General features: G+C 48.5%; 1 protein-coding gene across 5 annotated transcripts in view; it reads right to left on the reverse strand.

The window, feature by feature from the left end:
- LOC119976212 (unconventional myosin-VIIa-like) overlaps positions 1-23124 on the reverse strand; it is a 270037-nt gene that overhangs the window by 209674 nt on the left and 37239 nt on the right. For 3 of the 5 annotated variants that reach the window (XR_005462884.1, XM_038816529.1, XM_038816527.1), the window contains exons 2-4: positions 12075-12188; positions 10766-10918; positions 2282-2466 (exon numbers count right to left, since the gene is read on the reverse strand). Coding sequence is in view for 4 of the 5 variants with exons in the window: in XM_038816529.1 (XP_038672457.1) it covers positions 2282-2466; positions 10766-10918; positions 12075-12188 (452 nt within the window). In the remaining variant the exon portion in view is untranslated. Of the gene's footprint in view, positions 1-2281; positions 2467-10765; positions 10919-12074; positions 12189-18823; positions 18870-23124 lie in introns of all 5 variants that reach the window. The other 2 variants (XM_038816528.1, XM_038816530.1) reach the window with 2 other exon arrangements.

The raw sequence follows: 23124 nt of genomic DNA on the forward strand, positions 1-23124 counted from the left end.
CAGAAAGTAGGCCTGGGGGGGCAGGGGAGAGGCCGGCCCGCCGATCGGTGGACTCCGATCATGGGCCAGATCCCATCGGAGGCCTCCCCCTGTGAAGGAGCCCCCCCCCCCACCACAGGCCTCCCCCCGACCGTTCGCCCAGAGTTCCCGCCGGCAGCGACCAGGGGTGAATGGCGCCGGCGAGACTCTGTCGTATAGGCGCGGCCGCTCGGCCTATCCGGGCCGGAGAATCGGTGGCCCCACCGATTCCAGCAGCCCGCGCCGTGCCAAATGCGTTGGCGCAAATGGCACCGATTCTCCGCACCTCGAAGAATCGCACGCTGGTGTCGGGGCGTCGTGGCGCGGTTGCGGCGATTCTCTGGCCCGGCTCGGAGAATCGCCCCCTCGGTGTCTGGCCCAAATATTTGTCACTCTTCCATGGCCCAGAAGTACTGAGGTGTCAGGAGTTGGCATGTAGGGCTCAAGGAGGTTACAGTGAGAGTAAAATATGAGATTAATGAGGGATTTGTGCACATTGTGGGGGATTGTAAATCTGAGACACTGAGAGACCCAGAGCCAATGTAGTTGAGTGATGAGTGGGAAGGGGAGGTGATGGGTGAGTGTGAGTTGATGTTGAATAGAATAAAAGCCTTGAATATGAGACCAGTCCTCCCGGCTCTGGGTCACTGTCCGTGTGGAGTTTGCACATTCTCCCCATGTTTGCTTGGGTTTCACCCCCACAACGCAAAGATGTGCAGGGTAGGTGGATTGGCCATGCTAAATTGCCCCTTAATTGGAAAAAATGAATTGGGTACTCTAAATTTAGAAAAAAAACATGAAAGTCTGCTTTGGTGCACCACTAGGCATGGACAGAGAATGCACGCGACATTCACAACAAGGTAGGTGAATTGATGGCACAAATAGAAGTAAGTTGGTAAAATCGGAGAAGTGGCTGCTGGTTGACCAACGCTGAGAACTGAAAGTTCAAGGGTATTTCACATTCAGGAAAGATATGATTAACGGTGGAGTTGCATTGTTAATAAAGGGTGAGATCCGTACATTAGTGAGACAGGATCTTAGATCGGAAGATCAAGATGTAGAATCAGTTTGCGTGGAGCTACGAAACAGTAAGGAACAGAAGAGCAGAAGTAGGAGTTGTTTATAGGCATCCAAATAGCAGTGGGAATGGATACATCAGGAAATTAGAGATGCATGTAACAAAGGTGACACAGTAATGATGGGTGACTTCAATCTATATGTAGACTGGGTAAACATTAGCATTAATGCTAATATATTCCTAAATGTGTGCAAGATGGTTTTCTAGAATAGTTTGTTGAGGAACCAATTGGAGAACGGGCTTTTTAAAAATTCAATATTGTACAATGAATTTTGAAATTCCCCCAAGTCTAGGTCATTAGGGGCCTCACGGTAGCATGGTGGTTAGCATCAATGCTTCACAGCTCCAGTGTCCCAGGTTCGATTCCCGGCTGGGTCACTGTCTGTGTGGAGTCTGCATGTCCTCCCCCTGTGTGCGTGGGTTTCCCCCGGGTGCTCCGGTTTCCTCCCACAGTCCAAAGATGTGCGGGTTAGGTGGATTGGCCATGATAAATTGCCCGTAGTGTAAGGTTAATGGGGGGATTGTTGGGTTACGGGTATATGGGTTACGTGGGTTTAATTAGGGTGATCATTGCTCGGCACAACATCGAGGGCCGAAGGGCCTGTTCTGTGCTGTACTGTTCTATGTTCTATGTTCTATTACTATGTGCCAAGAAATGTAGGGGTCCAAATACTGCCCCCTCCCTTTGAATGATAAATCAAAAGTGTCACTGTTATATTTCATTACAGAACAGTACATTTGTCATCTGATGGTTACTAGAGCTCCTGATTGCACTATCTACCTTTGACATCTGGAGCCTTGAACATCAAAGGGGAAAAGATAGCAAGAAATAAGCTTAAGGGCTGCAAAAAGTAAATTCCACTAGTCTTACCTTGTACCACAGGCCAGAATGTGTGTACGTTTTGGATTACACTTTCCATTTGGCTACTTTTTGCATTGGAGAAAGGTGGACAGCTGGGTTCTGCTGGGGGGCATTGTTTGGACTTCTGATTCTCTTGGCACATATTAATAACCTAGATTTGGGCGCAATTTCAAACTTGTCACAGGACAGTATGTAACTCCACCAATTCAAGGTCATGTTTGTCAGCTGGCTTCAGTTTCCAGGGTGTTGGGCCTCGCCCCTTTTCCCCAACCCCAGGGCAATAGGCTATGATGCTAACTAAAGCTCGATTTTGCCCAGCTCACCTGATAATACAGCATTGGTCCTCCCTATTCTTCCTCAGGTTGAAGTAGCAGTTGTCCGCAATGGCAAAGATGTGAGGGGGCAGATCTCCAATGCGCCTCTTTGTGTAGAGATTAATAAGCTCAGTGGTGTACAATGGGAGCAGTTGATAGGGATTCACAGCCACCAGGATAGAGCCGGTGTAGGTCTGAGAAAGGGTGAAAAACAGAAAGTCTTGAAATAGGTCACTCTTGCACTGAGGCATGTTAGATTTCCCCCATCTGCAATCCAGCTCCCGGCAATGACTCCGACACTGTGGTGCTGACCTGGCAACAGAAGGGTGGATAGAAGGCTGGATTTATAACTGACACTCTGACACATTGGCATACAATTAGCAGTCTGGATGAGCGGGGCCATGACAGGATCCCCCGCCTGTGACAGGATTCACATGTGAGAGGATCTGCACATGATCTGATGTGGCTATGGCAGTAACTGCCATTGACAGGACCCACCCATGACAGGTCCCACTCATGGCAGAACCCGCTATTTCAGCACCTATCATAACATGACCCACCCGTGACAGGACATATCCATGTCAGGACCCACTATGACAGCACCCATCACGACAGGACCCACTATAACATGACCCCCCGTGACAGGATATACCCATGACATGACCCACCTGTGACAAGACCCACTCACAACAGGACCCACCCATGACAGGACCTACCCATGAACTGATCTACTCGTGACATGGTCCACCTGTGATGGGCTCCACCTGTGGCAGGGCCCATCCATGACAGGAACCAGCTGTGACAGGATCCACCTATAATTGAATCCACCTGTGACAGGAACCAGCTGTGACAGTTTCCACCTGTGACAGGATCCACCTCTGACAGGATCCATCCATGAATGAATCCACCTGCAACAGGATCCAGCTGTGACAGGAGCCACAGTGACAGGATCCACAGTGACAAGATCCACCTGTTACAGGATCCACGGTGACAGATCCACCCATGACTAAATCTACCCGTGACTGAATCTACCCGTGACTGAATCTACCCGTGACTGAATCTACCCGTGACTGAATCTACCCGTGACTGAATCTACCCGTGACTGAATCTACCCGTGACTGAATCTACCCGTGACTGAATCTACCTGTGACTGAATCTACCCGTGACTGAATCTACCCGTGACTGGATCTATCTGTTGATGTGTTGGGTACTCTGGATCTGTGAAGACTGCGTTTACCTTAGCAGTAACATATACAGGCTACCAACACTTGAAATAATACAACACTATTTTATTAAGCTAGGAACTGTTGAACATATTCACTGTGGGTCGACACTATGTTAGATTAAACTGAAGACCTATGCCTATCCTGACCAGTCTAAACTGTTAGCACATGGTGAAGATCTGTGCTACAAGCTGCGAGCTCTGTCCTTCTCAGAGGCTGCATCCCGAATGAGCAGGAAAACTAGTGCCCTCTGGCTTTATAGTGACCATGCTATAACTGGTGATTGGCTGCTGTGTTGTGTGTGTTGATTGGTCTTGCAGTGTGTCAGTCAGTGTGTGTCTGCACCATTATATACTGATGATATACTGGGGCTGGTTTAGCACACTGGGCTAAATCGCTGGCTTTTAAAGCAGACCAAGCAGGCCAGCAGCGCGGTTCAATTCCCGTACCAGCCTCCCCGAACAGGCGCTGGAATGTGGCGACTAGGGGCTTTTCACAGTAACTTCACTGAAGCCTACTCGTGACAATAAGCAATTTTCATTTCATTTTATTTCATGTGTATATTATGACATCCCCCCTTTTATAAAAAAATGTGTGGTTGTGGTAATAAATAATGTGTGGTGAGAATGTTCCTAACTACGTGTGGTATGTGAAGGCAAATTTACAAGACTATGTAGATAGATTAGTTTTTATAGTATGACTAGGGGTATTACGGTACCTGGAAGTGCAAGCTGCCATTGGTGCAGAGGACTCGCTGCCCATTGGCCTGGGTAAGTCATGTGCCTCTCAGCCGATTGGCTGAGCGGTAGGTAGCTCCGCCTACGAGGCGGGATATAAGAACCCGTGCTTCCCGGCAGTCGGCCTTTCTTCTGTACGTCTGCTGCCGGGTACACTTCTTGTGTATTAAAGCCTATCGTTCGGACTTCAGCTACGTTTTGTGTCCATTGATTGTGCATCAATTTAATACACAAGATTTTAAAGGATGGAGCTTCGCATCAAGCCGGAGTGTCTTCGACTCAGCCCTCACGCAGCAAATGCTCCAGCAGCATTTAAACACTGGCTGGCTTGCTTCAATAGCTACCTGAGTACAGCCGAAAACGTCCCGGCGAGGGAGCAGAAATTGCACATCCTCCACTCGTGCATCGGCACCGCCGTGTATACGCTCATAGACGATACGACAGACTACGACGCGGCCATGGACTTGCTTAAAGGCCATTTCATCCGGCCGGTGAACCAGGTCTACGCTCGGCACTTATTGGCCACAAGGCAGCAACTTCCTGGTGAGTCTCCAGATGAATTGTACCAGGCCCTCCTCGTTCTGGGGAGGAACTGCGGCTGCCCACAAGTTTCTGCGGCCGAGCATACCGAACTTTCGATCAGAGACGCTTTCGTTGCGGGTATGCAATCTTCGCAGATCCGCCAAAGACTTTTAGAGAAAGAGACTTTAAGCCTCACCGAGGTACGAGCCCTCGCCTCCTCCCTAGACGTTGCGAATCGTAATGCCCGCACGTACGCCCACGACCGCGCGGCGGCCCCCTGGGCAGCATGGAATGTGACCTCCCTCAACTCCGCAGACACGGACCCCCCCAGGCCTGCGCCGCAGGGCGCCCTGATAAACCCACGGGCCCCGCTGATACTTTTGTGGCCAGGCAAAGCACCCACGCCAGCACTGCCCAGCCCGCTCCGCAACCTGTAAAGGCAGCGGCAAGAAGGGCCACTTTGCGGCTGTCTGCCAATCAAAAGCGGTCGCTGCAGTTCCAAGTAGTGACCACGGATCCCCCCCCCCTCCCCGCTCTCCTCAGGGGCCCCGTGCGGCCCACAGACCTCACTGCCCCCACACCCCAACCCCAACTGCCCCCAGCAAGCCTCCCACCCCGGCCCCACCGACACCCCCACGACCCAGCGGACAGGACACCCCTCCCCCGGCCTGGCCCCCGCTAGCTCTGACCAGGGTTACGGACACAGGAGTAGGATCATCGTTCCCGGAGTCATGGACGACCACCGCTCCGACGTCGCCGGCACCGCTGTGCAGGTCAAGCAGGACATCCAAGGCATCCGATCGACTGATTGAATCAATGTGACCTGCTGATGGACTCTTGCCTGCTGATGGACTCTTGTTTTCCTTGTCTGTTCTCCATTTTTCCCCCCCCCCCAATTTTTATACACTGTACATAGTTTTGTTGTATTTTGGACATAATTGCGGGCCAGTGGTGCATCAATGCAATGGTACGACCTAAACATCTCTAGTCATACTACCAGTCTCTCACGTACTCATGGGACACGCCCCCCCCATGTCCGCGTTTCACGTACACCCCCCCCCCCCCCAGGTTCCTTTTTCAACAGGGGGTGAATGTGGTATTATGACTAGGGGTATTACGGTACCTGGAAGTGTGAGCTGCCATTGGTGCAGAGGACTCGCTGCCCACTGGCCCAAGTAAGTCATGTGCCTCTCAGCCGATTGGCTGAGAGATAGGTAGCTCCGCCCACGTGGCGGGATATAAGAACCCGTGCTTCCCGGCAGTCGGCCTTTCTTCTGTATGTCTGCTGCCGGGTACACTTCTTGTGTATTAAAACTTATCGTTCGGACTTCATCTACGTTTTGTGTCCATTGATTGTGCATCAATAAACACTTAGCTATTTACATTGGAAGGTGTCTAGTGCAGATGGACAGTATGCAACAAAAGAGTAACTAGAGCAACATTATATACAAACCAGTGAGGCGACTAAACAAAGCAACGAAACAATTCAAAGAGTCCATGAATTCAAAAAGTTCATGAATTTAGTCTCCGAGGTGGGCAACGACTTCTGGTTGACCGCCTCAAGGGTGGGTCAAGAGCCGGCGGTTCTGGAACGGGCTGGACTGTATCAGAGTCAGAGGGTGGCAGAGCGTCAGGGAGCTCTGCAAAGTCTATGGCGGGGTCGTCATGATGGCGAGGCAGGACCTGAAGATCACGTGGTGAGCGCGGGATGAGTCGCAGAAGAGAGCCATCCGGTAGACGAACCAGGAACGAACGGGTGGCCATTTGTCGGGGGACGACAGCGGTGGCAGACCAGCCACCATCTGGAAGATGGACGCGGACGTTGTCATCGGGAGCCAGAACAGGGAGATCATTTGCACGGGAGTCGTCGGCCACTTTGTGCTGGGTACGAGTTAGCTGCATCTGGCGAAGGACCGGAACGTGGTCCAGGTCCGGGACATGAATGGACGGCACCGTCGTCCGCAGTGTGCGATTCATGAGTAGTTGAGCTGGTGACAGGCCAGTGGACAAGGGGGCGGAGCGGTAGGTCATCAAGGCAAGGTAAAAATCAGACCCAGCTTCAGCTGCCTTGCATAGGAGCCGTTTGACGATATGTACTCCCTTCTCTGCTTTGCCGTTGGATTGGGGGTGCAGGGGAATGGATGTGACATGTGCAAAGTTATACCGTCTGGCAAAGTTGGACCACTCTTGGCTGGCGAAGCAGGGGCCATTGTCGGACATGACCGTGAGTGGGATGCAGTGTCGAGCGAAGGTTTCTTTACATGCACGAATGACTACAGCTGAGGTGAGGTTGTGCAACCTTACCACCTCCGGGTAGTTTGAGAAGTAGTCCACAATGAGGACATAGTCTCGGCCAAATGCATGGAACAGGTCAGTGCCCACCTTGGTCCAGGGCGACGTGACCAACTCATGGGGCTGCAGGGTTTCCCGTGGTTGCACAGGCTGTAATCGCTGACAAGTGGGGCAGTTGAGCATGGTGTTAGCTATGTCCTCGTTAATCCCAGGCCAGTACACTGCCTCTCGGCCCGTCAGCGGCACTTCTCCACTTCCAGCTGGCCCTCGTGTAGCTGTTCAAGGACGAGCTGGCGCATGCTGTGCGGGATGACCATGCGGTCCAGTTTGAGAAGAACCCTGTCTACTACCGCCAGATCATCTCTGACATTATAGAATCGAGGGCATTGGCCCTTGAGCCACCTGTCCGTTAGGTGGCGCATGACACGCTGGAGCAAGGGGTCGGCAGCCATTTCGCGACGAATTTGGACGAGGCGTTCATCCGTGGCAGGCAGATTGGAAGCAGCGAATGCCACATGGGCATCAACCTGGCAAATAAATCCCGCTGGGTCACATGGTGTGGCGACAGACCGGGAGAGGGCGTCAGCGATGATGAGCTTCTTGCCCGGGATGTATACAAGCTGGAAGTCGTAGCGCCTGAGCTTGAGAAGAATACGCTGGAGGCGAGGCGTCAAGACGTTAAGGTCTTTTTGAATGATATTGACCAGCGGTTTCGACGGTGAACTGAGGGAGTCCTTAGACATAATCATGGAATTTAACGACTCCGGTAAGAAGGCCCAGGCATTCCTTTTCAATCTGCGCATAGCGCTGTTCGGTGGGGGTCATCGCACGCGGCACGTATGCAACGGGGGCCCATGATGAGGCCTCATCACATTGAAGGAGCACTGCTCCAATGCCGGATTGACTGGCATCTGTAGAAATTTTGGTCTCTTTGGCCAGGTCAAAAAATGCCAATACCAGGGCCGTGGTCAGCTTCTCCCTGAGTTCCCGCCATTCGTGTTCGTGGGCAGGGAGCCATTGGAACCCTGTCGTCTTCTTGACCAGGTTCCTGAGAGCCGTGGTGTGGGAGGCGAGGTTAGGGATGAATTTCCCCAAAAAGTTCACCATGCCCAAGAAGCGGAGGATCGCTTTCTTGTCCTCCGGTGTCCTGATGGCCTTAATGGCCTTGTCTGCATCCGGCTGCACGCCCAACTGTGAGATGTGGTCTCTGAAGAACTTCATTTCTGTTTGGCCAAAGGAGCATTTGGCCCTGTTGAGGTGGAGGCCATGCTCATGTATCCGTCTGAAGACGCGCTAGAGGCGATCAATGTGCTCCTGCGGGCTGGTGGACCAGATGATTATGTCATCCACATAGACGCGAACCCCCTTCAATTCCTTCCATCATCTGTTCCATAATCCTATGGAACACTTCTGATGCAGAAATGATCCCAAAAGGCATCCTGTTGTAGCAATATCTTCCAAAGGGGGTATTAAACGTGAAGAGTTTCCTGCTGGATTTGTCGAGCTGGATCTGCCAGAACCCCTTTGAGGCGTCTAGCTTGGTAAAGAACTTGGCACGAGCCATCTCACAGGTGAGTTCTTCGCGCTTTGGAATGGGATAGTGCTCTCTCATAATATTGCGGTTGAGGTCCTTGGGATCAATGCATATTCTCAATTCGCCGGAAGGTTTTTCCACACATACCATGGAGCTGACCCAGTCAGTTGGTTCCGTGACTCTGGAAATCACTCCTTGGTCCTGGAGGTCCTGCAGCTGCTGCTTGAGGCGGTGCTTAAGGGGTGCTGGGACCCTGCGAGGTGCGTGCACCACAGGCGTGGCATTCGGTTTTCAAATTTGCTGATGACACCACTGTAGTGGGTCGGATCACAAACAATGATGAGACAGAGTATAGGAATGAGATAGAGAATCTGGTGAACTGGTGCGACGACAATAATCTCACCTTCAATGTCAATAAAACGAAGGAGATTATCATTGACTTCAGGAAGCGTAGTGGAGAACATGCCCCTGTCTACATCAATGGGAACGAAGTAGAAAGGGTCGAGAGCTTCAAGTTTTTAAGTGGACAGATCACCAACAACCTGTCCTGGTCCCCCCATGCCGACACTATAGTTAAAAAAGCCCAACAACGACTCTACTTTCTCAGAAGACTGAGGAAATTTGGCATGTCAGCTACGACCCTCACCAACTTCTACAGATGCACCATAGAAAGCATTCTTTCTGGTTGTATCACAGCTTGGTATGGAGCCTGCTCTACCCAAGACCGCAGGAAACTACAAAAGATCGTGAATGTAGCCCAGTCCATTACGCAAACCAGCCTCCCATCCATTGACTCTGTCTATAATTCCCGCTGCCTCGGAAAGGCAGCCAGCATAATTAAGGACCCCACGCACCCCGGACATACTCTCTTCCACCTCCTTCCGTCAGGAAAAAGATACCAAAGTTTGAGGTCATGGCTTCTCACTGTATACTAATACATGTGACAATAATAAATCAAATCAAATCAAAGATGTTTGTTTCCCTGCTGTTTGACCTTTCACATCTTTTGTCCTCTCTGTGGACTGCCATTAACACTCTTTCCCCTTGGTTTCTGTGGCCATTAGCACCCGGTTTCCCTGGGTTTCTGTGGCTGTGACTCAACTTTCATTCTCACTCCACGGTATAAATATTTCCCACTTTCTCTGTCTGTTAGCTTTGACAAAGAGTCATCTGGCTCGAAACGTTCGCTCTTTTCTTTCCCTACAGATGCTGCCAGACTTGCTGCGATTTTCCAGCATTTTCCCTTTCGTTTCAGATTCCAGCATCCGCAGTCATTCGCTTTTATTACAGATTCCTGACTGACCTGCCCCCTCCTCCGGAAACACCAGCTCGTTGAAAGCTCTGCTGCCAGATCCCACACCTGCCCATCCCCCACCAAGTTTTTGATGAAATATGGGCGTCGCTGACAAAGTCAGAATTCATTGTCCCTCCCTTATTGTCCTTGAACTGAGTGGCTTGCTAGGCCATTTCAGAGGTTTTAAGAGCCTAACTGCTCACTTTAATATGTAGATTTGGGTGCCACCCATTGTGGGTGAGATTCAGATTGCGACGTCTCGCAAGATCCTGTTCGATGTCGCGTGGCTTAACGAACCAGGTAAATCTCACAAGAGGCCGCTGGCAAAATTTACCAGCCATTAACAAAGAATAAAGAAAAGCACAGCACAGGAACAGGCCCTTCGGCCCTCCAAGCCTCCGCCGACCATGCTGCCCGTCTAAACTAAAATCTTCTGTACTTCCGGGGTCCGTATCCCTCTATTCCCATTAGTAATGGGTTGAAGGGCTTGAGGATACTGCAGTCGAGACCCATGATGAGATCAGCCATGATCGTATTGTAGGATGGAGCAGGATCGAGAGGCCAAACTGCCTTCTCCTGATCCTAGCTCTAAGAAAGAACCCCACAACCCAAAGATGTGCAGGGTAGGTGGATTGGCCACACTAAATTGCCCCTTAATTGGAAAAAAAAATAATTGGGTACTCTAAATTTAAAAAAAACACAACTCGAGACTCGAGACGGGAGTGACACAGACATTAGATTTTGCCCAATGTCTGTGGATGGCACCTAGCAGTGTAACACTGTAAAGCCTGAAGGTCACACTCAATACAGAGCCACTGTCTTCGCCTCCAAGTACTGCAGATAGCTGCAGCAGCATATTCACAGCATCACTTCTCCTATGGGTGAACTTACATAGATGATGTTCTCTCTAAATCGGATGAGGAGGTTGTGTAAAATGCCTGCTTCATTCAGGTCCCCGATTCGGATCATGTCATCCACTCCTTTCACTGAGGTGGGGTGCATAGGATGCACACTGTTAATATTTGATGCATCAATCCACTGCTCCTAATAACAGAACAGATACCACTGTCAAATCAGGCACTCATCATTATATATAAAGAACTACCCCTGTACGTAATACTGTGTGTGTGCGTGTGCGCGCGCATGCGCATAGGTTCTTCATGAAGGCCCTGACTTCTCAACCATGCCCCTCTCCTGAGGTATGGTGATCTTCAAGTGAAATCACCAGTCAGCTCTCCACCTCAAAGTGGAAAGCAGCTTATGGTGGTCTGGGACGATGGCAACTTTATCTTGGGGGTCAGTTTAGCTCAGTGGGCTAGACAGCTGATTTCTGATACAATGCAAGACTAACAGCGAGGGTTCAATTCCAGTACCGGCTGAGGTTATTCATAAAGGCCCCGCCTTCTTAACCTTGCCCCTCGTCTGTGCAATGCTGATCCTCAGGTTAAATCACCACGAGTCATCTCTCTCCCTTAAAGGAAAAGCCGCTTATGGTCATCAGCGATAATGATGAGTTTACCTTTACCTGTATATTTCTGGACATACTGTGCATTGAGGGTTTTAATGCCCCACCCCACCCCACCCACCTCCTAATAAATGTGAATGGGGATTGGGTGTACGCCAAACCAATAGGGTTGCCAACTGTGATTACATGTGTTCCTCAAGGTTTCATCACATGACTTTCCCCACGCTCTAATCATTTGTTATCTGTCATCAGCGATGGTGGCTGTCCCTCGAAATCGAGGGTGACAATCCATCCTTGTGACAGATTGCTTTCCTACACCAATTAGACTCATTACCCAATTGGATAATGCTTGACTATTAGCCAAACCACCCTTTCCCTCTATGAATGAGAAATGTTCAAAGAAAATGACAATTTTTTAATGTCCCAATGGTTTTTCTCCAGGGTTGCACACAGTTGTGCCCTGGAGATTGATCTTCAATTCCTGGAGACTCCAGGCCAATCCTGGAGGGTTGGCAACCCTACAGACTGAGGAGGCCCAAGACAAACCTAGGGATGGAAGGCTTATTTAGATTTTCATGATTTGTTGCTCTGTTAGACCAGTGTTGACTCAGGGAATGGCTCCAAACATTGGAAGACTCCCCTCAAAAATGGAGCAGGGACAAAGTGACTTAAACAAGGAGGAGCATCACCTTAGCAAGGATGAGAATGAGTGTAGGCAATGTGTTGGTCACTCACCTTCCCTTCATCGTCCAACAGCAGAACCTTTCCAGAAACTACCTGCCTTATCACTGCTCCAATCGGTGCATTGAATTCTCCGCTTGTGTTGGCTTCGTACCACACATGATTACCCTGCAAGCAGATGGCAGGATTACTCACGTTCTGACTCATGGACAAGTACAGTGTTACACAGCATCCTAAATGCACAATCAACACCCGTTTACAAATGGCTGGCGGTGATGGCAGAGAATCTGTGCATCTGATCTTCCCCTCTTTCCTGTTTTAATACCCATTGATTTTGCTGAGAAGCGAAACATGTTGTCGAATATATTCCTCATGCGCTCATCAGGACAAAGCCTCCCAGCCTCCCCGAACAGGCGCCAGAATGTGGCGACTAGGGGCTTTTCACAGTAACTTAATTGAAGCCTACTCGTGACAATAAGCGATTTTCATTTACAAATGCAAGAATGCCAAATTTCAAACAATTTATATGACAGGAGGAAAGGGCTGCCAATTAGTTGGCAAAACTACTCTGATTGGCTGAGGCATCGCCATGGAGAATGCAAACTATAGCTTCCTGGTCATTCAAAAAAGGCTCAAGGCTTGAACGTATTATTTTTGTTTACAAATAATGGGTCCCAGTGTAGAATGGAAAACAATTAAGTTTTCAGCGATACTGAATAGCTTTCTAATGGGTGACCATGTCTGCTATGTTAATGATTTGTCAATGTTAGGATACACAGGTTAAGGACATTTTTTAATTACGTACTTTGAGCATCAATAAATGGGGGACAGCCAGGACACTGGGGGAAGGAGGAGAGCTGTGAGACTGAACAAAGTCAATAAACCGTCTTGATAATGGAAGCCCTCTGCTCTCAACTTCTCCAAATGGCTTGAATCCTGTTTGATATGCTAAAGTAGTAACAGTGGAAGATGTTACAAAGGCAATCAGGTCTCAACACCTACATCAACAGTAATTTCTGGGCTATTGCATTATAAAGGTAAGAGAGGTCGAGTGAAGTTTGCAAACTGAGAGTTAGTCCAAGGCAGCCTGAGTCTTGTTAGCCAAGACAGTAGTGTAAGCCTCTTGTTATATCTCCTGTCATGTGACAATCGAGCAACAAGTGGGAGATTGGGATGTTTCTCATTTCTGTAATCACAGGTGCCTCACATTACAGGGAAGCATCTGACCAAATTAGTCCAATCAAGTTTAACATTACAGGAAAATACCCATCACCATCTGTCCAATCAGGTTTCAGATTACAGGGAAAATCTTGACCTACCATACCATACAGTGTAGGCTCCACTACACTAGCACACAGGAATGACCCTCCGTTCCTATGGACTCTGCTGCTGAGACAAGATTGGGTTCAGAAAATCCTCCCACACCTAATCCACTGGCACACATGTGACAGGATATCCTTCTATCCATATCCGTATCCCACCGTATTACAGAGCAACCCACCTACTCCACCAGTTGTACCAGTACATTAGCTGCATGCCCAAATCAACACTTTAGATTAATTCCAATGAAAGGAGGTTAGTACAGACTTCAGGTGAAATGGGCAGACCAATGGCAAATACAATTTAACACAGAGGAGAATAAAGTGAACATTTTGGTTGGAAGGATGAGGTGAAGCAATATACAGTTGTGCTGATTGTCCCTTTAAGGGCAACATAGGTCGGATGGTGATTGTTCCTTTAAGAGCAACATAGGCCATATGGTGATTGTCCCTTCACGGGCAACAAAGGCCGTATGGTGATTGTCTCTTTAAGGGCAACATAGGCCATATGGTGATTGTCCCTTTAAGGGAAACACAACAATAAAAGATGAAATTCTAAACATTGTGCAGGATCAAGGCAATCTAGGACATATGTACACAATTCACTGAAAACAGCAGGATAATTGAAAATAACATCCCCTAATTCACAGTGACAGATGACAGCCCTTAATTTACAGTGACGGCTAACTACCCCAAATTTACAGCGAGGGATAACAGCCCCTAATTCACAGTGAGGGATAACAGCCCCTAATTCACAGTGAGGGGTAACAGCCCCTAATTCACAGTGAGGGATAACAGCCCCTAATTCACAGTGAGGGATAACAGCCCCTAATTCACAGTGAGGGATAACAGCCCCTAATTCACAGTGAGGGATAACAACTCTTAATTCACAGTGAGGAATGACAGACCCTAATTCACAGTGAGGGATAACAGCTCTTAATTCACAGTGAGGAATAACAACCCCTAATTCACAGTGAGGAATGACAGACCCTAATTCGCAGTGAGGAATAACAGCCCCTAATTCGCAGTGAGGAATAACAGCCCCTAATTCACAGTGAGGGATAACAGCCCCTAATTCACAGTGAGGGATAACAGCCCCTAATTCACAGTGAGGGATAACAGCCCCTAATTCACAATGAGGGATAACAGCCCCTAATTCACAGTGAGGGATAACAGTCCCTAATTCACAGTGAGGGATTACAGTCCCTAATTCACAGCAAGGGATAACACCCCCCAATTCAGTGTGAGGGATAACAGCCCCTAATTCACAATGAGGGATAACACCCCCCAATTCACAGCGAGCGATAACAGCCCTTAATTCACAGTGAGGGATAACACCCCCCAATTCACAATGAGGGATAACAGCTCCTAATTCACAGTGACGGATAACACCCCCCAATTCACAATGAGGGATAACAGCCCCTAATTCACAGTGAGGGATAACAGCCCCTAATTTACAGTGAGGGATAACACCCCCCAATTCACAATGAGGGATAACAGCTCCTAATTCACAGTGTGGGGTAACAGACCCTAATCAACAATGAGGGATAACAGTCCCTAATTCACAGTGAGGAATGACAGACCCTAATTCACAGTGAGGGATAAACTGCCCCTAATTCACAGTGAGGGATAACACCCCCCAATTCAGTGTGAGGGATAACAGCCCCCAATTCACAGTGAGGGATAACTGCCCCTAATTCACAGTGAGGGATAACAGCCCCTAATTCACAGTGAGGGATAACAGCCCCCAATTCAGTGTGAGGGATAACAGCCCCCAATTCACAGTGAGGGATAACTGCCCCTAATTCACAGTGAGGGATAATAGCCCCTAATTCACAATGAGGGATAATAGCCCCTAATTCACAGTGAGGGATAACAGCTCCTAATTCACAGTGAGGGGTAACAGCCCCTAATTCACAGTGAGGGATAACCGCTCCTAATTCACAGTGAGGGGTAACAGCCCCTAATTCACAGTGAGGGATAACAGCCCCTAATTCACAGTGAGGGATAACAGCCCCTAATTCACAGTGAGGGATAACAGCCCCTAATTCACAGTGAGGGATAACAGCCCCTAATTCACAGTGAGGGATAACAGCCCCTAATTCACAGTGAGGGATAACAGTCCCTAATTCACAGCAAGGATTACAGTCCCTAATTCACAGTGAGGGATAACAACCCCTAATTCACAGTGAGGGATTACAGTCCCTAATTCACAGTGAGGGATAACAGCCCCTAATTCACAGTGAGGGATAACAGCCCCTAATTCACAGTGAGGGATAACAGCCCCTAATTCACAGTGAGGGATAACAGCCCCTAATTCACAGTGAGGGATAACAGCCCCTAATTCACAGTGAGGGATAACAGCTCCTAATTCACAGTGAGGGATAACAGCCCCTAATTCACAGTGAGGGATAACAGCCCCTAATTCACAGTGAGGGATAACAGCCCCTAATTCACAGTGAGGGATAACAGCCCCTAATTCACAGTGAGGGATAACAGCCCCTAATTCACAGTGAGGGATAACAGCTCCTAATTCACAGTGAGGGGTAACAGCCCCTAATTCACAATGAGGGATAACAACCCCTAATTCACAGTGAGGGATTACAGTCCCTAATTCACAGTGAGGGATAACAGCCCCTAATTCACAGTGAGGGATAACAGCCCCTAATTCACAGTGAGGGATAACATCTCTTAATTCACAGCGAGGGATAACAGCTCCTAATTCACAGTGAGGGGTAACAGCCCCTAATTCACAGTGAGGGATAATAGCCCCTAATTCACAGTGAGGGATAACAGCCCCTAATTCACAGTGAGGGATAACACCCCCTAATTCAGAGTGAGGGATAACAGCCCCTAATTCACAGCGAGGGATTACAGTCCCTAATTCACAGTGAGGGATAACAGCCCCTAATTCACAGTGAGGGATAATAGCCCCTAATTCACAGTGAGGGATAAGAGCCCCTAATTCACAGTGAGGGATAATAGCCCCTAATTCACAGCGAGGGATTACAGTCCCTAATTCACAGTGAGGGATAACAGCCCCTAATTCACAGTGAGGGATAACAGCCCCTAATTCACAGCGAGGGATAACACCCCCTAATTCACAGCGAGGGATAACAGCCCTTAATTCACAGTGAGGGATAACAGCCCCTATTCACAGCGAGGGATAACAGCCCCTAATTCCCAGTGAGGGATAACAGCCCCTCATTCACAATGAGGGATAACAGCCCTTAATTCACAGTGAGGGATTACAGTCCCTAATTCACAGTGAGGGATAACAGCCCCTAATTCACAGTGAGGGATAACACCCCCTAATTCCGAGTGAGGGATAACAGCCCCTAATTCACAGTGAGGGATAACAGCCCCTAATTCACAGCGAGGGATAACACCCCCTAATTCACAGCGAGGGATAACAGCCCTTAATTCACAGTGAGGGATAACAGCCCCTATTCACAGCGAGGGATAACAGCCCCTAATTCCCAGTGAGGGATAACAGCCCCTCATTCACAATGAGGGATAACAGCCCTTAATTCACAGTGAGGGATTACAGTCCCTAATTCACAGTGAGGGATAACAGCCCCTAATTCACAGTGAGGGATAACACCCCCTAATTCCGAGTGAGGGATAACAGCCCCTAATTCACAGTGAGGGATAATAGCCCCTAATTCACAGTGAGGGATAACAGCCCCTAATTCACAGTGAGGGATAACACCCCCTAATTCCGAGTGAGGGATAACAGCCCCTAATTCACAGTGAGGGATAACAGCCCCTAATTCACAGTGAGGGATAACAGCCCCTAATTCACAGCAAGGATTACAGTCCCTAATTCACAGTGTGGGATAACACCCCCTAATTCCGAGTGAGGGATAACAGCCCCTAATTCACAGTGAGGGATAACAGCCCCTAATTCACAGTGAGGGATAACAGCCCCTAATTCACAGTGAGGGATAACAGCCCCTAATTCACAGTGAGGGATAACAGCCCCTAATTCACAGTGAGGGATAACAGCCCCTAATTCACAGCAAGGATTACAGTCCCTAATTCACAGTGTGGGATAACACCCCCTAATTCCGAGTGAGGGATAACAGCCCCTAATTCACAGTGAGGGATAACAGCCCCTAATTCACAGTGAGGGATAACAGCCCCTAATTCACAGTGAGGGATAACAGCCCCTAATTCACAGTGAGGGATAACAGCCCCTAATTCACAGTGAGGGATAACAGCCCCTAATTCACAATGAGGGATAATAGCCCCTAATTCACAGTGAGGGATAACAGCCCCTAATTCACAGTGAGGGATAACAGCCCCTAATTCAGTGTGAGGGATAACAGCCCCTAATTCACAGCGAGGGATTACAGTCCCTTATTCACAGTGAGGGATAACAGCCCCTAATTCACAGTGAGGGATAACAGCCCCTAATTCACAGTGAGGGATAACTGCCCCTAATTCACAGTGAGGGATAACAGCCCCTAATTCACAGCGAGGGATAACAGCCCTAATTCACAGTGAGGGATAACAGCCCCTAATTCACAGTGAGGGATAACAGCCCCTAATTCACAGTGAGGGATAACAGCCCCTAATTCACAGTGAGGGATAACAGCCCCTAATTCACAGTGAGGGATAACAGCCCCTAATTCAGTGTGAGGGATAACAGCCCCTAATTCACAGCGAGGGATTACAGTCCCTTATTCACAGTTAGGGATAACAGCCCCTAATTCACAGTGAGGGATAACAGCCCCTAATTCACAGTGAGGGATAACAGCCCCTAATTCACAATGAGGGATAACAGCCCCTAATTCACAGTGAGGGATAACAGCCCCTAATTCACAGTGAGGGATAACACCCCCTAATTCACAGTGAGGGATAACAGCCCCTAATTCACAGTGAGGGATAACAGCCCCTAATTCACAGTGAGGGATAACAGCCCCTAATTCAGTGTGAGGGATAACAGCCCCTAATTCACAGTGAGGGATAACAGCCCCTAATTCAGTGTGAGGGATAACAGCCCCTAATTCACAGCGAGGGATTACAGTCCCTTATTCACAGTTAGGGATAACAGCCCCTAATTCACAGTGAGGGATAACAGCCCCTAATTCACAGTGAGGGATAACAGCCCCTAATTCACAATGAGGGATAACAGCCCCTAATTCACAGCGAGGGATTACAGTCCCTAATTCACAGTGAGGGATAACAGCCCCTAATTCACAGCGAGGGATTACAGTCCCTAATTCACAGCGAGGGATTACAGCCCCTAATTCACAGTGAAGGATTACAGTCCCTAATTCACAGTGAGGGATAACAGCCCCTAATTCACAGCGAGGGATTACAGTCCCTAATTCACAGTGAGGGATAACTGCACCGAGTTTACCATGGTGAAGAAATGCTGACGATTTGCAACCTGGACATAATGATTTATTTTGTCTCTGCCACTCCTTTTCACAAAGCAAATGCAGCTGTGGGATTTGATTAATAAATGCTTCTTACCTCTCTCAGAACAACCATGTTTGATGGAAGCTCCTTCTCTCACCAGCTTCGGCACAGGAGGAAAGAGGAAATAAATATCTGAGAATGCGCAGAAGAGAGTGATGCTCTCCACCGGTGTCTACTCCATAACTGAGGTAACACCCAAGGCACAGAAGCATTTCAACATAGATTCCAGCCTCATTAAAGACATAAAACAAGTACAGTACGAATGGAATTTTTTATCATTAACAAGTCCTATAAGCTTCTTCATCGAAATGGCTTTAACTATAACGTACAACCTCTGAGTCAGATAGGGAAATGAGTTCTGTGACCTGCTCGCAGATCCACATGGTGGAAGACTTTGACCTGTAATGAGCAGAGAACTCCACACCCATAAGCATAACACACACAACGAGGAAGGCAGAGGGAAAGGTCATTCACTCAGATATCACCCAAACACCTCACCACCTGTTTTCTGCCCAATTATATTGAAATTAAGCATTCTTAAATTTGTGCTCAGGTTGTGCGCATCATCACGTTTAGTGCCTGTCTATAGTTGCCCTGAGAAGGTGGTGGTTCCTTGGAGTCGGTTCGCTATCTCGGGCGTTTGATTCAGCTATGATCAAGGAATTGTATGTCCATGTCAGGATGCTGTGTGAGTTGGAAGGGAGTTGGAGGAGTGGTGTCCCTGGGACATCGCTGCTCATTGGCCAAGTATGTGGTGGCGATTGCAGGGTTTGGTGGTGCTGTTTATATAACCTTGCTGCAAGGCTGCTGTGCACCCTCCGGACCACACATAGTGTAATCAGCAGGGCACCAATGGTAGACGGGGTTTGGAGGTGGGGGTGATGTGTTGTGTGCTCTGGATCCGTGGAACACATTCAGGCCACCAACGCTTAAAATAGTACAACACTATTTTGTTAAGCTAGAAACTGTTGAACATACTTTCACTGTGGCTTAATACGATGTTAGATTAACAAAAGACCTATGCCTATCCTAACCAGTCTATGCATTCAGCACATGGTGAAGATCTGTGCTGTAAGCTGTGAGCTCTGGCCTTCTGAGAGGCTGCATCCCGAATGAGTGGGAAAACTGATGCCCTCTGTCTTTATAGTGAGTGTGCTCTAACTGGTGATTGGCTGCGGTGTTGTGCGTGTTGATTGGTCCTATTGTATGTCCATCAGTGTGTGTGTCTACACCATGATATACTGGTGTATATTATGACAGGGAGGGGGATGAATTTTGAGCCCACTAACTTCTTTAAACTTAGTGAATCACATATAAACATTTTTACTCATTAAGACAGTTGCATAGGAACAGCTTCCTAATACCTACAGCAGACACACCAAGTTGGAATTTTGGATACTTATGGCGGTATAGGGGATGGGACGGGGGAAGTGTGGGGGGTGAGGGGGTTGAGGGGGGTGAGGGGGGGGGGGGGGTGTCCCACTGGGAGTATGTCAGAGTGAGACTTTTACCCATCAGTGTTCTTTTTTTTTCTTTTTAAAAAAATGTAATGTACCCAATTCATTTTTTCCAATTAAGGGGCAATTTTGCATGGCCAATCCACCTAACCTGCACATCTTTGGGCTGTGGGGGCGAAACCCACGCAAACATGGGGAGAATGTGCAAACTCCTCACAGACAGTGACCTGGAGCCGGAATTGAACCTGGGACCTTGGCGCCGTGAGGCCGCAGTGCTAACCCACTGCGCCACCATGCTGCCCTGCCCACCAGTGTTCTGAAGTCAAGCTTGTTATAGCATTGATGTTGGGCTTTGTTACAAAAGAACAATACAGCACAGGAACAGGCCCTTCGGCCCTCCAAGCAGGTGCCGATCATGGTACCTGCCTAAACTAAAATTATATGTACTTACGGAGTCCGTGTCCTTCCATTCCCATCCTATTCATATAATTGTCTAGATTCCCCTTAAATGCTGCTGTCGTACCTGCTCCCACCATCTCCCGAGGCAGCGCGTTCCATATCTTTACCACCCTCTGTGTAAAAAACTTGCCTCGCTTTTCCCCATGCACTTTAAACCTATGTCCCCTAGTACTTGACTCTCCGACCCTAGGAAAGAGCATCTGACTATCCACTCTGTCCATGTCACTCATAATCTTGTAGACCGCCCACATGACCGGGACGAGGATCAATAGGTTTTTCGGGGGAGAAGACAGGTGTGCTAGGTGCTCGGGGGGCCCAGCGAACCATGCCCATATGTTCTGGGCATGCCCAGCGCTGGAGGAATTTTGGAAGGGGGTAGCAAACACGGTGTCGAGGGTGGTAGGATCCAGGGTCAAGCCAGGCTGGGGACGCGTAATTTTTGGGGTTGCAGTGGAGCCGGGAGTGCAGGAGGCGAAAGAGGCCTTTGCGTCCCTAGTAGCCTGGCGGAGGATTTTCCTTCAATGGTTTCGGGGGAGGGGAGAAATGTGTACACGTGTTTATTGAATATGCCGGGCTATTTTCTTCTTTTTGTAGTTGCGGGGGGGGGGGGGGGTTTGGTTTTGGGGGTTATTGTGTTTTTTCTCTTTTTTTTGTTGTTAATACTATTTTCTTGTTGTTATTTTCTGTTTTTGATATTTTTTGAAAATCTCAATAAAAATTATTTTAAAAAAAATAATAATCTTGTAGCCCTCTATCAGGTCGCCTCTCAACCTCCGTCGTTCCAGTGAGGACAGACCGAGTTTATCTAACCTCTCCCCATAGCTAATGCTCTCCATACCAGGCAACATCCTAGTGAACCGCTTATGTACACTCTCCAAAGCATCCAGAATTGTACACAGTATTCCAAATGAGGGCTAATTAAGGTCCTGTACAGCTGCAACATGACTTGCCAATTTTTATACTCAATGCCCCGACCAATGAAGGCCAGCATGTCGTATGCCTTCTTGACCACCTTATCCACATGTGTTGCCACTTTCAGTGATCTGTGGGCATGCACGCCCAGATCTCTCTGACTGTCAGTACTCGCAAGAGTTCTACCATTCATTGCGTAATCCCTACAAGCATTGGACCTTCCAAAGTGCATTACCTCACACTTGTCCGGATTAAAGTCCATCTGCGATTTCTCCGCCCAAGTCTCCAACCAGTTTATATTGAAGCTCACTGGTGTGTTGGGGGTGGGGGTGGAACAGGGCACTGCTGTTTCTTGTGTTTTCCCCTCCATCACTTTGCCAGTGAGAGTAGACTGATGGGGTGCTACTGGCCAGATTGCATTTGTCCCACTTTTTGTGGACAGGACATACCTGGGTGATTTTCCACTTTATCGGGTAGATGCCAGTGTTGTAGTTATATTAGTGGCATGGCTGGTTCCGAAGTACATGTCTTCAATACTTCAATAGGTTGTCAGGGTCCATAGTCTTTGCAGCATCCAATGCCTTCAACCATTTCTTCATATCACATGGAGTTAGTCTAATTGGCTGAAGCCTGACATTTGTGATGCTGGCGACATCAGGTGGAGGGCAAGACGGATCACCCATTCAGTCCTTCTGACCAAAGGTGATTGCAAATGTTTCAGCCCTGTCTTTTGAACTGATGTTCTAAGCTCTGCCAAAGGCCCAGTCTGGCAGCTATGTCTGTTAAGACTCGACTATTTTGGTCATTAGTGGTGCTACAGAGTTGGTGTTAGTGATGGACATTGACGTCTGTGTCCTTACTGCCCTGAGTGCTTCTTCAAAATGGTGTTCAACATGGAGGAGTACTGATTTACCAGCTGAGGGAGGGAGGTAGGTGAGAATCAGCAGGAGGCTTCCCAGTGTTTGATCTGATGTGATACTTCATGGGGTGCGGAGTCAATGTTCGGGTCCCCCCCCCCAGGGCAATTCCATCCCACCTCTCCATCACTGAGCCACTCCTCTGGAATGTGATAGAGTAAGAACAGAAAATGCTGGAAATATATAGAGGGTCTGGCATGTGTGGGAATTGAGTTAACGTTTCAGGTCGATGACATTTCATCAGATGCTGCCTGACCTGCTGGGTATTTCCGGCATTTTCTGTATTTATTTCAGATTTGCAGCACCCGCTGGTATTCTGCTCATGGGGATGGAGGACAACGGAACATTGACTGTAAGGTATGATCCTGTGGTTATGACTATGTCAGATTATTGCGACACCCTGTGGGAGAACTCTTCCAATATTCCTCCAGATGCTCGGGAGGAGAACTTTGAATGGTCGACTAGAGAGAGTGTAATTTGTCGTTTTTGGTGCCTGCCCAGTTTATTCCGACTGAACTTTTTAATAGAAGTTTGGTAGAACTGACTGGCTTGCCAGGCTACCTTGAGGGCCAGTTAAGTGTCAATCGTATTGTAGTTGGCGTGGAGTTAC

The sequence above is a fragment of the Scyliorhinus canicula genome, chromosome 13 (genome assembly GCF_902713615.1).
Source record: "Scyliorhinus canicula chromosome 13, sScyCan1.1, whole genome shotgun sequence".
Lineage (NCBI taxonomy): Eukaryota > Metazoa > Chordata > Chondrichthyes > Carcharhiniformes > Scyliorhinidae > Scyliorhinus > Scyliorhinus canicula.